This window comes from Schistocerca serialis, chromosome 6 (genome assembly GCF_023864345.2).
Source record: "Schistocerca serialis cubense isolate TAMUIC-IGC-003099 chromosome 6, iqSchSeri2.2, whole genome shotgun sequence".
Classification (NCBI taxonomy): Eukaryota; Metazoa; Arthropoda; class Insecta; order Orthoptera; family Acrididae; genus Schistocerca; species Schistocerca serialis.
In genome coordinates, this window is record NC_064643.1 from 315,804,980 (window position 1) to 315,824,996 (window position 20,017).

The window sequence follows — 20,017 nt, forward strand, 5'->3', positions numbered from 1 at the left end:
AAATAGCAAAATCTAATCCATCTGATTTTCAAAACTTTAAGTAGTTTCAGAAACCACTGTCTTTAAATAGCCACCCCTCCTCCAAAATTGCCTGTCTGCAACTGACAAGCAACCACGTAACTTCATTGTGTCAGAAACCATCTTCAAATACAAAATGCATAACATGTATGCTGAAAGATGCTGTAACAAGAAACTGCAGATGCAATAACTATATTGACCTGTACAGGAAGCTTCACCTAATCAGACCAGTAGAAACAGGGTTAATTAGTGCCAATAGTTTTCACATTTTGCCACTCAACACTGTCACTGTGCTTGGATATTTAAGATGACTGTCCTTTTATTTGATGAAGAATATGTTTACTGCACAAAACATTGATATCAAGAACAGTAACAAAGTGCAGTATTTCTCTTACCTGCATACAACAGAGAATTGTGAAACTTGAACTGGCCATTGTGCACAAATATGTCACTAGTGAAAGAAAATGAGATGGATTTCTAACATTACATATTGTATGAGATACGTCACTGGAACTATCCTTTTTATCACTGACAGTTTTCAGTCTGTTACAATGATCAAGAGAAGAAGTGTCAGCTACAGAGATCAACAAAGCAGGTAAAATGGATTAGCTACAAATTATGTTGATAGTTCAAGTGGAGTGGTCTATTGCCTGACAGAACTTTGCAACAGTTCTGAAGCGAAAGTCATGAAGATGTTTCTTCAATTTAGGAATCAAGTTGAAGTCACAAGGGCTTAAGTCTGGGGAGTATAGTGAGAGGTACAGCATTTCACAACTTGTGGCATATGCTCCTGAACATTGTCCTTTAAAATCATGGGTGGGTCCTACAAGAAGAGTTGCTACTTCTATCAATAAACTAGTCACAGTTGTGTTCCAAAAATGAACAGCTCAAGTAAGAAGTGGCAACACATTCTGCAGGACCTACCCATCATTTTGCAGGACAATGCTCAGGCGTGTATGGTGCAAGTTGTGGCTGGCTGTTCTCAATGGGGCTGAGATGTACCGTACCACCTACCACACTACCCAGACTTAAGGACTAGTGACTTCAAATTGATTACTAAATTAAAGAAAGCACTCCACAGCATACACTTCAGAAGTGTTGGAGAGATTCATCAGGCAACAGACTGCTCCAATCAAACTATCAACACAACTGGCAGTGCTAAGGGTGTTCTATGACTTCTACATCACTGGCAATTGGTCATACACAATGCAGGTGATTTCTTTGAAGGAGTAAAACTTTGAAACATGAGTCTGTTTTGTATAAGTTGTAAATAAGTTGTACAGGTATGTGCATTAGATCTAACACTCCTATATAATTACATCAAATACAGATATTCTTACCTATTTGACTTAAAATTCTCAAAACCAAAAATATCAAGGACACCAATTGAATTTTTTGTCGGTACATCCTGTTTATTTATAGTGTAGTTGATTTTGTTCACAATATATATGAAAACACGACCATAAATTCCTTTAACAAAAGCATCTCTCACTTCAGTTGCTTGTGTTTCTGAAAGTGCAGACACCTGAAACAAAGTAAAATATGTCAGTGATCATTAGACAACAATGCAAACTCACACTCTAGAGATTTCCCAATTAATCATTTAGAGTAGTAGAAACATTTAAGAAATATAAACTGGAAACAAATTCTGCTAAGCTATTTAAGTCTAATTCCGAATGAAACAAGAAGATTTAAATACGCAGCCTCTCACAAACGCTTTTGGAGTACCAGCATTATTGCCATTAGTGGTAAGACAGGTGATGATGAGGAGGGTGGAATGTCAGGACAGGTGAAGGATGAAATGATATTAGGAGACATTATAGCACAATAAGAGTAAGGGAAAGTTGATACAGCAGATAGAATGAATCCAGATATAAGTAATGTCACATGTAATAGCTGATAGAGAAGGAGATGACAAAAACTGATAGAGAAGGAGATGACAAAAACTGATTGTAGAGAAGGAAAAAGAATGTGGACAAGGATCAGATTAAATAAGAAGCATATAATAAATAAAAGAAACAGAACTGTTGCAATAATTAACAAGCTTGCAAGTATGTGGGATGAAACAGGATGCTGCAAGTTGACAACATCCTTAGTGAGGAATTAAAAAAGGCACAAAAATCCAGTTATGAGTGTAAGAAATTAGTTATCTTAATGAATTAATTAATCCATCAGAGAATGGACAGTAGTACCAAAGGCTATCTGCAACCACATAGTGCAACAATGACGTGATTGCATAGAGGCATGTAATAATGGAAAAAAGCAACAAGCAAGTGTGCATGCATGCCATTATTGGTAGCCACACCAAAAGAAAGATATAGAATTTTATATTCAAATTTATCTACCTTGCAAGAAAAGCATGAAAGGATAAAGACCAAATATAGCTTTTCAAATTGTACTTGAATCAGTAGGACATTTCAAAATTGTGGAACTCAATATCATGGGACTGTTTCCTGTCACGGCCCAAAATAACAGATATATTTTGTCTATCAATGATTATTTCCCTCATAATTTTATTATGATAAAAATTGAAAACATGACCACTGAGACTGTTGCAAAAGCATTCACCACTCAATAGTACAGCCACTTGAGAGTTCAGAGGCCATTATAAGAGAATATGTGATTTCATCGTACTATGTTAGCTAAATGATTAAAGTTTATTTGGAAGAGAGTTCAGTAGAACAACGCTGCCACAACACAGAAGCTGTAGTTGAAAGAATGTCTGAATGCTGCTACAGCAAGTAGGAGATAATTTGATGTTACAACAAACACCTACAAAACTGGACACAACTAAGAAATTCACTTGACCCTGTGGTGGACCATTCTGGATATTGTTTATTTATTTATTTATTTATTCATCTGTATGGATGTCGTCATTATACATACATATGTACATTATTTTGTCACATCAGATAATGAATATATATATATATATATATATATATATATATATATATATATATATATATATATATATATATATATATATATATATGGAATGTTTTATATATATATATATAAAATAGAGGGAAACATTCCACGTGGGAAAAATATATCTAAAAACAAAGATGATGTGACTTACCAAACAAAAGCGCTGGCACGTCGATAGACACACAAACAAACACAAATATACACACAAAATTCTAGCTTTCGCAACCAATGGTTGCTTCATCAGGAAAGAGGGAAGGAGAGGGAAAGACAAAAGGATGTGGGTTTTAAAGGAGAGGGTAAGGAGTCATTCCAATCCCGGGAGTGGAAAGACTTACCTTAGGGGGAAAAAACGACGGGTATACAGTCGCGCACACACACACACACATATCCATCCACACATATACAGACACAAGCAGACATATTAAAAGGCAACACTACCGCCACTATAAAATCCACCGTATCTAGTTCACAAACAGTTCCTTTCATGCCGATCACCTGCCACCCTACCTAAAACCTCTTTCCTCATTACCTTAGCCAGCTTCATCCTGACCCACAACTTCTTCACTTTTGAAGGCCAGACATACCAACAATTAAAGGGAACAGCCATGGGTACCAGGATGGCCCCCTCGTACGCCAACCTATTCATGGGTCACCTAGAGGAAGCCTTCTTGGTTACCCAGGCCTGCCAACCCAAAGTTTGGTACAGATTTATTGATGACATCTTCATGATCTGGACTCACAGTGAAGAAGAACTCCAGAATTTCCTCTCCAACCTCAACTCCTTTGGTTCCATCAGATTCACCTGGTCCTACTCCAAATCCCATGCCACTTTCCTTGACGTTGACCTCCATCTGTCCAATGGCCAGCTTCACATGTCCGTCCACATCAAACCCACCAACAAGCAACAGTACCTCCATTATGACAGCTGCCACCCATTCCACATCAAACGGTCCCTTCCCTACAGCCTAGGTCGTCGTGGCAAACGAATCTGCTCCAGTCTGGAATCCCTAAACCATTACACCAACAACCTGAAAACAGCTTTCACATCCCCCAACTACCCTCCCAACCTGGTACAGAAGCAAATAACCAGAGCCACTTCCTCGTCCCCTCAAACCCAGAACCTCCCACAGAAGAACCACAAAAGTGCCCCACTTGTGACAGGATACTTTCCGGGACTGGACCAGACCCTGAATGTGGCTCTCCAGCAGGGATACGACTTCCTCAAATCATGCCCTGAAATGAGATCCATCCTTCATGAAATCCTCCCCACTCCACCAAGAGTGTCTTTCTGCTGTCCACCTAACCTACGTAACCTGTTAGTTCATCCCTATGAAATCCCCAAACCACCTTCCCTACCCTCTGGCTCCTATCCTTGTAACCGCCCCCGGTGTAAAACCTGTCCCATGAACCCTCCCACCACCACCTACTCCAGTCCTGTAACCCGGAAGGTGTACACGATCAAAGGCAGAGCCACGTGTGAAAGCACCCACGTGATTTACCAACTGACCTGCCTACACTGTGATGCATTCTATGTGGGAATGACCAGCAACAAACTGTCCATTCGCATGAATGGACACAGGCAGACAGTGTTTGTTGGTAATGAGGATCACCCTGTGGCTAAACATGCCTTGGTGCACGGCCAGCACATCTTGGCACAGTGTTACACCGCCCGGGTAATCTGGATACTTCCCACTAACACCAACCTGTCAGAACCCCAGAGATGGGAACTCGCCCTGCAGTATATCCTCTCTTCTCGTTATCTGCCAGGCCTCAACCTCCGTTAATTTCAAGTTGCCGCCGCTCATACCTCACCTGTCTTTCAACAACATCTTTGCCTCTGTACTTCCGCCTCGACTGACATCTCTGCCCAAACTCTTTGCCTTTACAAATGTCTGCTTGTGTCTGTGTATGTGCGGATGGATATGTGTGTGTGTGCGAGTGTATACCTGTCCTTTTTTCCCCCTAAGGTAAGTCTTTCCGCTCCCGGGATTGGAATGACTCCTTACCCTCTCCCTTAAAACCCACATCCTTTCGTCTTTCCCTCTCCTTCCCTCTTTCCTGACGAAGCAACCATTGGTTGCGAAAGCTAGAATTTTGTGTGTATGTATGTGTTTGTTTGTGTTTCTATCGACCTGCCAGCGCTTTCGTATGGTAAGTCACATCATCTTTGTTTTTAAATATATTTTTCCCGCGTGGAATGTTTCCCTATTTTTTTTTAATATATATATATATATATATATATATATATTTTACACACACAATTTATCATTGAATTACATAATGCAGAAGAACCTGCTTCAATCAAAAGAAATAGATCACAAGACTCCTCTAATACTTGTATGGGTAAATTACAATCTAGAATGTCCACTTTATAATTGATTAACCTGATCATTTATTTATGCCAATTTTATGCTGCATGGATTCTCTAATCGAGTAAAAACTATGTTTTAATACATATTCTTTAAGGAATGCTTTAAATTTACAGAGCTCCTTTATGTTTTTTTATTTCTTTTGGCAATTTATTGTATAGCTTGACACCTTGGTAAAACATAGTGGTTTGGGTTTTAGTTTTATTCATTCTGTCTAGGTACAAGCAATTACTGTTTCTGGTTTGGTGATCATGTATACAGCTGTTTGCTAAATATTGCTCAATATTATTGTGAATAAAAACTGTAGTTTGCAAGACATATTCACTTGGGATTGTCAGAATACCCCATTTTTTTAAATAGCTCACTGCAGTGTGCTCTTTTGTGACTCTTGCTCATTATTCTGATATCTCGTTGTTGCAATCTGAACACATATTTCACATTTTGGGTATTTGCACCCTAGAATGTAACACTGTAACTTATTATAGAATATATTTGTGCAAAGTATGTCATTCTCTGGCATGAACTATTGCACAAAGTGACTAATATTCGTAAGGCATAGCATGCTGGATCCAGCAAAACACAGAAAGAACTGTCAACACAAAAACCACAGCAACAGACGTGTTCCCATCATACAATTTATATTCTGCCTCTCTGTACAATTTATGTGCTAGAGGCTAAGAACAGATGTTATCTTAAGTCTGAAGTAGGAGAATGCCAGTATTTTCTGTGTCATTCTATTGTTTATCCATACTGAAGATTCTGTCCTGTGTTTTCACCTCATCGGACCCCAACTTTCTACAAATTTTGCTTAAGTATTGCATATGTTTTTCATTCAGTTGGGCCCACAGCATAAAACACTTTATAATATGACATTCTGACAGGGAAAGGTGTAGATTAGCTGTGATAACTTTAATATTCTTTATGACAGTTTTTTCTGCTTTATTGTCATTCTCAAGTAACCTACAAATACAATATTGGTGAGACTATCTACATATATGGAGAATGTCCATGTGAATAAGTATACATTGGAATTATACATTGGTAATTATGTCTAATTTGATTTGATGTCCAAATTGCATCCATAGTAAACTGTCATTGTATAATACACATTGATTTTGTGATATGTAGTAACTATAAGCATATGGGATATGTTTTGACACTTATTTGTTAATTCATTTAGTATAAAGTATGATTTGACATTTATTTGACAGTTCATTTACTATATTTGCAAAGTATAATTAGCTAAGCAGTGAAGTTATACTTCACTGACTGAATTTTGCTATGAATTATGTCTTTGGTGCGAGTATGCTCCTGGTGTGTTCTTTGAATCTGGTACTAAAATTTAGTCCTGTTTTATTGTTACAGAAATTACTGCAGTCATCACAATATCAGATTCAATGGGCACACCAGAAATAGTGATAGTAATCAATCTAGCTTATTTTTACATCTAAAAAAATAACACTATACAAGAGACTATCCACATGAAATACTAAATGAACACACAGACATTAACCATAAAAATTATCTGGAAAACGTTATTGACAAACTGGACCATGAAATGAATAGTACATATGGACAACAAAACATACTCAGACCGTAGATATAATTCACAGCAAAATCCAATTAGTGAAATACAACATTTTACCATTGATAGCTAATTATATTTTGTAAACATATTGCATCATAGTAAACAAACTGTCAAATAAATGTCAGATTATACTTTATAGTAAACAAACTATCAAATAAGTATCAAAACATACTCCATATGTTTATAATTACTAAATATCATGGAAAATTAGATATAAGCACCAGCGTATAATTCCAATGTATAATTATTCACAAGGACAACCAGCTTATATGTAGGTAGTCTCACCAATGTTGTATTTGCATGTTACTTGAAAATGGCAATAAAGCTGAAACAACTGTCATAAATAATATTAAACTTATTGTTGTTGGTGTGGACCTTTCCTGTTCCAAAAGAAATATCATATGTGTGTATTGTATTTTGTTCACTGATATTCAGTGGGACAATCACCCTTATAACCTCAGCCTTATGGGTAGCATCATGAGCAAACAGGAACCTTCTGAACTTGTCCACAATATTTTTCCTTTTTCATTTTCATAATACGTCAAAGGTACAATTTTGCTATGTGGATTATGTGTAGTTATTTCTTGTCAAGTTGCCTCTGTGCATGTTAGTTAGAGATTACCACTCCCTGTTCATAACTTCTCCTCCTCTGGGTTGCTTGCTATGAGTAAAAACCTGTTCACTGTGGCCATCTGAGCTTCATCAAACAATGCCAGTCACACAGCTGATACTTTTTCTCCATTACATGACAGTTTGTGTTCTAATGTGGCTCTCTGTGGCTGTATCTCAGTTCCATATGGCTAGTAAGACCTTGTATACTAATGCAACACTACTTTTACATTTGTATGTTACACACTCCCCATTCATCTATATTTTATTACCTGCCTCTATTACTGAATCACTGACTAACATGTTCACATTATTTCACTATGTTGAGACACTGTTGTCACATAGTCTTCACCATTGTCTGGTATGATGAAGTTCTTCCATAGATTATGAACTTTTGAAAACTTGCACTACAAATGTGCAGAACTCTAGCCCCATCCTGCAGAGGGCTGCTGTGCTAATTTGAAGGAGGCTGCAGAATTAAGGTTCTACTTTCTGCCAGATTGAACCACTTATTGATCATCTTGCACTGAATAAGCATAACTCAACACCACTCCACATGTCTGGTCTCCAAGTACACCTTAGTGACACAATTCAATATCTTTTGCAGATTCCATTTCTCCTTGGAAGTAAGAAGTTTTGGAGTAAATATATTAACATAACTCCACCCCCCCCCCCCCCTTCCCTCATCTTCAAATCTTATATCCCCTCATTCCTGGCTTTAAACTACTGTATTATAAGTGTATTACTGTTAAGCTGATTTAAGATCACTCCAAACTTATTCTTCACTTGCATATTCCCATATCCTGTCTGGATTGGAATTATAAGGATATAGGATTTACACCTTCAAACAACAGAAACTTGAGATAGGAATATCAACAATGTAGAAAAAGGCAGATTGCTATGTACCATAAAGAAGACATGTTAAGTTGCAGACAGACACAATTAAAAGACACTTACATAAAGCTTTTGGGTACAGCCTTCATCAGTAAAAGACAGACACACACACCATTCATAAACATAAGCAAGCACATCTCATGCACACATTCTGGTCCAGTGCAACTAATGAACAACTTGTTACACATGTTGATAGTTGCATTCCGGTCTGAGTTGGCACTCATGTGAACATGAGGTGTGCTTGCTTGCATGTATGTATGAATGGTATGTCTGTGTCTGTCTTTTATTGATGAAGGCTGTGGCCAAAAGCTTTATGTAAGTATTTTTTACTTGTGCTTGTCAGTAACTTACCGTGTCTTTTTTTTACAATAAGTAGTAATCTGTCTTTTCTTACATTATTGGATTTGTACCTTCCCTATCCCCTGGCAATTTCCTCACAAGTACATAGCTTGGCAAACAAAGGAATGCCTAAATTTCAGCCATGATTAACAAACATAACACAGCTTTATCTGCTAGAGAGTTATAGACCTGCCAGTATATCTCAAACTATATTTGTACCAATTTAACTTTTTGCACCAACACTTCTCTTTGTGAAATTTTTCTGTTACTAGCAGAAACTTAACAACCACAGTGTCTCTGACTGATAGTCAAATTAATGGAACCTTTTTTCTACTGTGTAAGAATCAGCTAGTAATTTACTGTTCCATATCCCATTCTGGTATCACTTGTGAGATATAATTGGAATTTCATTCCATTCATTAATCAAGTATCACTGAATAATAGTGAATGTCTATTCAAGGCATTCCACTGAGATATCCAGGGATCTGCATTTTGGATCTCCGTACAAGTGAAAGAAACTTTGAATGCCACTAATGAATCATTTCTGTTACACATTCTGGAATTTAAGTTCTCTCTCAGCAAACCTCCTGTCTTATCAGATCTTCCGTATGCTAACAGTGCTGAATTGCTCAAGAATTTGGATCAGTTGATGGCACAAGAGCAGCAAAAAAGCACACTAGATTGAGCTGCCTTCCATATTACAACATTCCAACGGTGCATTATTTTAGTTAACATAACAGTGACCTTCATGCTGCTTGCTATTCTAATACTGTGTGTAACTATACGTTGTACACATCTTAGGCAGTAGAAAATGTACAGCCCCTCCCCTCCAGCTCATCTTGTTCCTTGTCCTAGTTTCAGTGCATTGTACTGAGAAGAAGTGCAAAGTTAATTACAACTTTTATTTTTCTACAGCATGAACGGTAATTTTTTAAACCCAACGACATTTCAAGATTTCATTTGTTAAATGAAAATACAATATTTTTAAGGCCCTATTGAGGTTATTAAATTCATCCAAGGTAGTTCTTTCAAGAAGAGGGGAGAGGATGTACATTGTGCCTCCACACCCCAAACATGAGAAATTTTCATTACTTAAATTTTGTAGACTTTTTCTTTCCCCCCCCCCCCCCCCCCCCCTGATGCGACAACAATCAACAGGTTCACACTGAAGTAAGCCAAATCTTCTCTAGTAAAGCCACATGACTAATCAAATCATACCACAAGGTTATATGACTTGTGAGACTGAGAGCTCTTGAGCCACAGAAGTAAGACAGCTCTGCTTCTGTTCCAAGTTGCTGCCACAGCAGACACTAAATGGCTTAGTCTCCTTTATCTTTGCACTTCTCTTCTCCTCCAAGGTGGGTTTGGGGCTACTGGAGCTAAATTCCCTAAACCCCTGGTAATCCTCACCATATAATCACCTGAGTAAATAAATTGATGCAACATCTTTTCCAAATATGAGTTCTGTGTGTTAATTACAAGCCCATATCACATTCAAATCATGACTACAGCCCAAAGTGGGTGTATAAGAACAAAAAATAACACCAAAATTGGCAGAAATATCACCAAAATGGGCAGGGCTGGTTCAAGAACATTTTTCCACACAAGTGACTTATCATGTGGCATGCATCCTCCTCCTTACAATTCAGCTATATTAGGGTTAGCTACTAATTGTAATACACACTGTATACAAAACTTGCCACTTGGGCACAGTTTGGTGCCTCAAGCGGCCTACTAATTGTGATACATCCTTTATAGATATCTTACACTTCCAGCATTTCTGGTGACCCTCTCAGCTTGGCACCCCAAGCAGTGGCTTATATTGCTAGGGCCTTAAAAAAGCCCTGGAAGTTGGTGTTAAAACAAAATGATTTTTTCCTGTCTGTAACTATGACTCATTGCCCCAATAACCTTTTACCATAATTTGCATGTCCAATGACAGAATTCTATGATGTGTAGTTTCATATGGATATGACAGGCTGCATATGCTACTTCCTACAGCCAGAGGTTCAAAACACTGCTTCAGCTGTAAATTTCTTTTATTATTACATGACCAGCTTCGGGCTCTTATAAGCCCATCTTCAGGTGTCGTAATTGCACTGTGGCCCCCGAGCACCGCAGTGGACGTTTACTAGGCATGGTGTGCTACCTATGAGTGCTCGTCGGTAGCACACTGCACCTAGTACACGTCCACAGTGGTGCTCGGGGGCCACAGCACAGTTACGACACTTGAAGATGGGTTTAGAAGAGCCCGAAACTGATCGTGTAATAATAAAAGAAATTTACAACTGAAGCAGTATTTTCAACCTCTGGTATAATGCTCAGTTGTGGATGTTCTTCCAACAGGATTGCTTGTAACTTCATACAGGGTAACTCAAAAAAATGTTAACAAACTGACATAGCACATCAGGCTTGCAACAGGGATCAGTAATCACATAGGAATTAAGGGGTGCAAGGGCCATCCAGAGCTACTAAGTGGCATTGCAGTTATTTACTAACATGTTACAACTGGATGCCTACTACAGGAGATGCTCAAAGTTTTGTCCATAAGCGTTGAGATACACTTGAGATTGACGCTGCATTGAATGGTGCACCCTCTCAAAGGTACCTGGTGTATCTTGAAGACAGCCTGCTGTCACAACAGTCATGTCTACAAGAGCCTCCAGTGATGCAGTAGGTATTTCATACACAAGGCCCTTCCAGTACCCCCACAAGAAAAAATCATTTGGGGACAGATCAGGTAAATGTGATGGTCAAGCGACTGGCCCACTGCAACCAATCCAGTGGCAGGGAAAGGTTGCCTGCAAATGCATGGGGGCTCCATCATGCTGAAATCAAATGTGATGATGAATAGGCATGGGAATATCATTCAGCACATCTGACAGAAACTCTCACAGGAATAAAAGGTACCTGTGACCATCAAATCGGTTCAGGAAAATGTATGGCCCAATTAAACAGCCACAAATGATGCTAGCCTACATGTTAAGGGTAAATTTGCATTGCGAAGCATGATTACTTGTACTGTGAGGGTTCATATCCACCCATATTTGCAGGTTGTGAACATTCCTCACAACCTCGAGTGAAAAATCTATCTTATTGGTGGAGAGGACACTTGCTGTGAAGCTTTGGTCTCATGACAGCAGTGCCCTCTCATGGCATTTGCAACCCCCAGTTCCTATATGATGACTGATATGTTTTGTATGTCCAATGTGCCATGTCAGTTTGTAAATATTCTTTTGAATCGCCCTATAGATCTGAATATCATCAAATACTGATAAAACTTGTCATTATAAAAATAAATATGCAACTGAGATGGTGAAATAAATGATACATTTTAAACTTCAACACAGTTGTGGAATCTCTCATGGTGAATACATCAGTAACAGTGAGAGAGCAATGGTTTTTGTACCCCATAGTGAGAAGGCCTTCTTCCAGATGGAATAGCTGATCATCTCCTGCAACTGATTTTTTGTTCTGTGGCATATCTATCTGCTATTACAATTCATAAATATTATAAAATGCCTGTATATATGTATAAACCAATGAATCGATTCCAACTAAACTTGGTGCGCATATCACTTACCATCTGGAAAGAAATACTGTGAGTGTAAGAACCACCTACCTCCAAAGGGCTAGGGGTGGGAGTGAAAAAGAAGTGTACCTTATGATGCATAAATAGCTACACTGTATTCATCCAGTGTTTGAGAATGAGAGCACTTGGTGGCTTGCAACCAACTTTCCATATAATTTCAGACTTTTAAGAGACTTTTTTCCTCACTGACTTCCCACAAAATGATGAAAGAAAACAGTTTATTGTTTTCTACATTTTTGCTGTTCATGCAGTAAAATTGCTGCACCAGGCATGACCTTTTAATTTATTATTTTTTACTGCTAACTCTATTTGCAACAATTTTGCGGAGAGTATTCACATACAACACTGAATGTACTTGCAAAAATGTATCATCATATGACACATAGTCCAGGTGATATGACATCATAAACAGTAAGATGATTTTGCAGACAGTATACACTGGATGTATCTGCAAAATCATATAAATTTAACAACACATAGTTCAGGAGATACAACACTGTAAACATTGAGCTGCATGAAAACAAAACCGCACAGCAGAATTCACTAGAGGTATAGGTGAAATACATCTACAAATATATGTGAAATATGTTAAATAGATGTGAGATATACATGACAAGTGCATGTGCGGACAAATTCATGGGTAAAAAGCTCCTCCTAAATCCCCAGACAAATTTCAACCAAACTTAGTACACATATTACTTACTATCTGGAAAGAAAAACTGTAAGGGTAAAAACCAGCAACCACCTACTGATGCTGGGGTGATAATGTGGAGAGAAAAAGGAGGAGGAGGAAATAGTAGACAGAAAAGGGGAAAGAAGGAGACAGACACAGTTATGGGGGAGAAAGGGGAGGGGGAAATGGACAGAAAGAGAAGAGGAGGAGGTGGGCAGAGAGAGGGGAGAGGAGGAGACAGACATAGAGAGGGAAGAGGAGAGATGGATAGAGACAGAGGCAGGAAGGGATGGTCAGAGAGAAGTGGTAGGAGAAAATTGACTTAGAGGGGGTGGAGAAGATAGACAGAGGAGGAAGGAGCAGATGACAGGAGGGTGGAGGAGGGGAGGGGAGGTGCAGGTGGACAGAGATGGGAAGATGGAGGAGAGGGACAAAACAGGGGGAGGAGGAAATGAACTAATAGAAGATTCGAATAAGCACATGCTCAGGCAATGCTGAATACTCAGCTACCACATTACAACTGATGAGATCCACTCTTCACCAACACATTTTTCCATTATTAGTTGGCTCTGGTGGTAGTAGTTTTACCAGATTGGAGGCTCTCTGTACACCCTTGATATGGTGGTGCCTGAAAAGCACTGTGCCTCCAAAACCTCAAAAATGGAGTTACCATGTACAGCGTATCCAGAATCCAGCCAAAGTGGAGTGAGTTGTATAATGCCATTCCTGGTCAAGAGTGTTGCATTGATGAGCTGTGCAAGATCTGATGACACCCCAATCAGTTGACCTGCCCCCTCCACCCCTTCCCTTTCTGTCCATTTCCCCCTCCCCATCCTCCCCCGTAACTGTGTCTGTCTCCTCCATTCCCCCTTTCTGTCTGCTATTTCCCCCTCCTCCCTTTTCTCTCCACATTATCACCCAATGCTGTATATATGTCCAACTCAATTGTGCATGAATCTACATTTATAATAGTATTGGCATTATACTCAGGATCAAAAAAGGCTGCAAGATGCTGCCACTCATACACACCTCATGTTGGGTACAGATAATGTGTAAATGTTACAACATATTTATTTAATTTCAGAGATGTGTGTTCACAATAATATTGTAAGAAAGACTAAGGTTTAGTTCACAAGTACTCTGCAAATGTGAAAGAAATATGGAGTTTTTCAAAGTGATATACAGATAAATAGAGAACAGGAAATACAAGCAAATTCACAGCTGACAGATCTGTATACACACCACTTTTTCTCCATGAGCAAATATTGTTTTATGGGTGAGTGCTTCTATAAGTGGTTCTATTGGTACACCAAGCATGTCGGCAATTTTCTTGGCATGTACCTTATCAATTATCTCAGATGTATCAATGTTAGCTGCAAACAAGAAAACATAACTGTAATAGAATGCCTGAAAATTCAACAAGTGCATTCATCACATACAAATAACTACATTAATTTGCTAATCTACAAATAAAAGAAGATAATGAAGTAACAAGCATGCAGTTTCTTCTGACCTCATGATTAGAAGATATCTCAGTCTTTATATGCCAGACACCAATCACATACAAAATACACATCTAATGAGCATACCTATGCTGTGAACACAGCAACTATCACAGTGAGCTTCCACAGCAGCCAAATAAAAGACTTCCTGGCATCATTCTCTTCCTCAGTTGCTGTTATCCAACTCACTTCTACATACAGACTACACAATGCTTTGATTTCATACTGTGTGTATAGTGCTGCAAATCCTGAACTTATGATTTCCATCACCACTTACTTATGTAGAACTTTCATTAGGAAATACTCATCTAACTAAGCCATGCTTGGACTCTATTTCACTATTATGGAACAAGCCCATAATAGTTTCTATTGGTGGCTTGCATGGATATTTTGACAAGAACTATTACTGTTTGGTACAAGGACTAACTGAAAATTTATGTTGATGTTACGGAAGTTATTTATGCACAATAAATGTTGTGGCCTGAAGTGAGAATCACAACAGTTAACTTATTTAGGTGATAAGCATTGAGTGAATAAGCAAAAGTATCAGAAAAAAATCAATATTATGGTTTAGTCTGTGAGGTGTGCAGAGGGACATCAACAGGAAAAAACAATGTGGATAGTGTCATGGATCTAAGTTAGACATCTTCTCTGACAAACAAATTACGTCCATTACTTGCACTTAAAAGTGAGTCCCATGTATTCTATTTTCATCAGATTTATTGTAACAGGTTTAGAAGTACACATAAGATCTCCTATAGTGTGAAACATATGTCATCATCAGAGGGTGATACCATGTAATCTTCAACTGCTATAAACATTTCATTCAGTATTTTGTATTTGACTTTGTGCCCAGTTCTCTATCAGAACAGAATTGCCACAAATCGACAGACCAACAATAGCCAATATCATTTTGCTGGCCTCGAAGTAGAATTCAACAACAGGATCAGGGCGTGGTTACAACACATAGTAGATTCTCACCATATGCAAGGACTGGTCTACCATATAAATGAACTAGACAGTCATCTAGAGTGCCTGAATTTTGTGTTTGGAACAGGAGGGGGAAATCTGGATTTTTTCCCCTCCACTTACATAGTTAACAGTTTTGCATCCAGACTAGCATGATGAAAAGTCTTTACTCTTGCGGCAACACAACAGCAGTCACATGCAGTTTTGTTCACCAGTGCCCTAAAAGCTGGTAGTGCCTTTTCATACAGCAGTAAACTTCTGTGGGTGCCAATTGCATTACTCACTTAAGGTGCCAAAATAACTAAGGTCAACAGTGACTATATGCCTTGTCGCAATCAATTTTTTAACATTGTACAATTATTGCTCTAAATTCTTATCAACAGTTTTTTCTGCCTCCTTCCTCTTCTGGTAGTAGTTGCCTTTTGCCTCTGTTTTATGGAATCTGCCTATTTTTCCAAAAGTCACTTGGAAAATTTTTGTATCTCGTCCATTTTACTTTTTAATTAAAGTTAAGTTCTTACCACATTTTCCACAGTAGCTTTTTCCCATGAGTTTCTTTACTTGTCTTCATCTAAATTAATTAATTGCTTTAGTATTTAGCTTTCATGTTTGAGATATTAACTGCCTGCCTCACCTTCTTACTGAACACTTTGTCAGAATGCGGCCCACCTCTGAATTGCTCTGTGGATTCATCTTCACCAACTGCCATCAGCTAATGAAATTTACTGTTCCTCCAGAAGTATTGCCATGAATAGCACTGGATGTGATAACTGCTCTCCTCCAGTCTATGGTGCAACCATACTTCAGTGGTGGTACAATGTTATTCATTGTTGTGTACAGCAAAACTGTGGAATGTTTGACAGCATGGAAGGTGTCTGTCCCCTCTGGCACCATGGGTAAACAAATCTCATCTCCATGCTTCACTATCATTTTTTCTCATTGCACAGAGATGCCTTCCAACATGCTACATATTAATACTTTTTCTTTAATGTTCCTTTATTTTGTGTTTTTGCTGATTAAGGGTGTGGGACAATATTACCTGCCATCCAGTGTCTGTAAATATCATATTTAGTTTCTCTCCCAGTATTCTATATATGAGTTAATTTTCTGAAAAAGTACATATTTTTTGTTTTTGAAAGGTTTTTTCTGTCCTTGATTCAATGGTTTCTGTTTCAGCTGTTAGTAAGCAGACTCTCCTTTTCTGTCTCAAAATCACACATATTTAAGTTTCTACAAGACACCTGCAGTAAATAATTAATCTTATGTAGTTTCAATATTGATTTGGTTGTATTAGTTACCAGGTTATTACTTCAAAGTATAGAGGAGAATTTTATAAACTGATACAAACCTATAACTTTGGCTTTGTACTTGATGTTTCCCAGGTGCAGAACCACAGCCAAAAGTTTTATAATTTCCCAGACTTCATTCTCATTAAAATTTAAGACTTTCATAGCTGCTCTGACTACAGCAAAATCTTTGGCATCATCACGGCCTTCACAAGTCAGAGTGCCTCCCTTGAAATAGTAAATAAACAACAAGAATTGGTCAAAGTCAAGAATAGATGATGTATATGAGTTCAAGTCATAAGTTGAATTATTTTTTCCATCCTGAAACTTTATACTATATAAATGCCTAAAACGTCACACATTACTATTGATCAGTATTCCAGACAGTATTTTTAAACATCTCCACTACACAAAAAGAGTATACAAGAAATGGGAGAAAGAAGAAGAAAATCTAATGGATAAGTAGTGAGATGGATTGCCAATAAAAAAAGGTTTGCATAAATGTGAATAATAGTTCATGGAAAGAGTGATTCATTTTTGAAATCATGTTAGTCCTCAACAAGTAAGCAAACAAACTACAGTTGGTGATGATGTGTATACTACAACAGTAGGACTACATATTTGATGAAGAAGTGAGAGTGATAAAAGATTCAACTGTTAATGAAAGGTAACAAACACAATACATGAAGTAACTGTTACTTTTTTCCCTCTACGTCTTAAATGCATGGCAATTTAAGAGACTGTTATGGTGTAACACTCTTTTAATTGCATCTGCTTAAAAGAGGAAGACACGTACACAAAAATAACCAACTACTGCAGAAGATACTATAAGAATGTATTACAAAGAAAACATGGAATATATAGGTATCTGTGATACATCATTATAATGCAAGTTAAATAATATAGAAAGAGTACATTATGTAATTTTAGTACTAGGTCATTCAGATAAATAAAATAATATGACCCATACATTTTGCCAACTTCATAATTTGATGTATGTTTCTTACATTACCAGTAACTGTAACTTAATTTGCATTGTGTTTAACTCTTCACATAGTAATAAACCACAGACAGAAATTGTTCATAATAATCAGTCAGCAACAGAAACAGACATAAAAACATGGCATAATCCTAGCTTTCAGAATCAGAGTTTCCTTCATATAGCCTAACAATTTCCTTGGGCGTCATGGCAATTGTCATTTCTAGCAACTCTTAAAAAGCAAAATGTTATGGAAATAAATATGGTCATAGAAAGTTTGTAGTGGAATATAAGTAATGGAAAAAGTAAAGGTGACAAGTCACCAAATAGTTGAGACACTGAGCACAAACAAGACTAAAGACATTGCTGAGCTACTCGAAAATGTCCTCCTGCAGAGGACATGACTAGCAGTCTATCCTTTCCATACTGTTGTAACACAGAATAAACATACACACAAGAATACCTGCATGGTTACATGGTCCTGGCCATTTAATTCTAGCAGCATTGCAGCTCATTTGGAATGAAAGGTTGTATCATATAGAGGGGGTGAGGGAAAAACAATACAGGACGGTGGAGGGAAAATTGAAGGGAAGGATGGTTGATGTGACCTGACTGACTGGTATATGTCAGTTCAGTAGCAACTTGGTCACTAAGAATGTTGAAATGAAATGTTCATTGTAACATGAATAAATGGCACCAATGCATGGAATGGGAAACACACCTAAAATATCACAGAACCAGCTCAGGGGTGACCTACTCCTCCACATACTGCCTGTTAAATGCCTCATTGATCTGTTGGTTCATTAAGTAGCTTACATCAATTGAAAAGAAGCAAAAATTACAATTCACAAAACCACACTACATGCCTTCTGTCAGCTACTCTCCAGCTTCTGGCCCACTCAAGATGTGCAGCTTGATGAAGTTCTGTGAGCAACAGTGCTTTGCAAAGTATTTGTCTTCAAATGTCCATTGCATGCAGTTTCCTTCAGAATGTTCAGTCATAAAATGATAGAAATGGACCTGCATTCACTAAAAGCAGCAGATCCTGTCAGATTTGAAACTGATTGTCATTGGATGTGCATGAGACTCATCTTCAATCTCTGTCAGTTAACATCATTTTAGAACCACTTTTCTTACACTGTGTTACATGGTTGTAAGTAGTATATCATTCCTTGCAGATGTGATAGTTACCACATATATTATTTCTCAAGTGAACATACCTTTTTCTCAACACATACTATCATACAGGGATGAATGGATGCATTATTAGAAGGGTTTTTTAACCAGCTTCTAACTCTGTATACTGATTTTGTGCTAAAATTTACTATTTGTAGCAAATTTTAATATAAAAGAGACTTTCAACTATCAGCTGTTGTGTAAAAGGGCATCATGGATGCCCACCTTCATACCCATTATTTTATGAAACTAAGTTTAACAGGAATAAGAGATGCCCTTTTCATATTATCTTATTACAAACACCATTTTATTTGTTTTCAGGTACTTATTAACTGGATAATTTGCGTACAGCACTGTCATAATAAGCATGATAACTGTGGTACTCCATTGTCTCTGCCTAACACAGAAGTCGACTTTTCTAAATGAATATACTTTCTGAAACAACAAACATACAGGTGAACATAAAGTCCAGGAACACTTCCAATTATTTACTGCACAAGAACCAAACATTGTACAGGGATCATACATATGTCATTTTGAAGAGAAACCCTCAAAGCTTGTTTTCATGTATACTGCCACAGCGTAGTTTGGTAATTTGCCGATACTCAGCGCTAATCGCAAACATGGACAGTTCAGGTGTGGAGCGAGGTTTCTGTGTGTTGGGCAAGTTGCAGCAATGGCTGGTGCCTCAAATGAAATCGGACTCTCCATTCATCTTTCAACGAGATGGGGCTCCACCCCATTTTCATACTGAATTTCATGGGTACCTGAACACGGAGCTGTGGTATCAATGGATTGGCTGTGCTACAGAAGGGATGGCTGTTTCATGAAATGGCCTCTCCAGTCACCAGATCTCACTCCGTGTGACTTTCTTCTGTGGGGACACATTAAAGATCTGGTGTATGTACCGCCCCTACTACGTGATGTAGCAGATCTCCAGGACAGAACACAGGAAGCGACTGCCACAATCAACGATGCCATGCTGGGATGGGACAGGTATGGCAAGAATTCGATTACCATATTGACATCTGCTGGGTCACTCATGTTTCGCATATCAAATGTTTGTAAAAAAAACTTTCAAGGTTTCTCTTC

At 38.0% G+C, this 20,017-nt stretch overlaps 1 protein-coding gene across 1 annotated transcript in view; it reads right to left on the reverse strand.

The window, feature by feature from the left end:
• The window catches only part of LOC126484845 (myosin-VIIa-like), a 406,864-nt gene that overhangs the window by 322,085 nt on the left and 64,762 nt on the right, over window positions 1-20,017 (reverse strand). The window contains exons 6-8 of the mRNA XM_050108441.1: window positions 16,833-16,998; window positions 14,256-14,386; window positions 1,359-1,543 (exon numbers count right to left, since the gene is read on the reverse strand). Of these exons, the coding sequence (XP_049964398.1) occupies window positions 1,359-1,543; window positions 14,256-14,386; window positions 16,833-16,998 (482 nt within the window). The remainder of the gene's footprint in view (window positions 1-1,358; window positions 1,544-14,255; window positions 14,387-16,832; window positions 16,999-20,017) is intronic.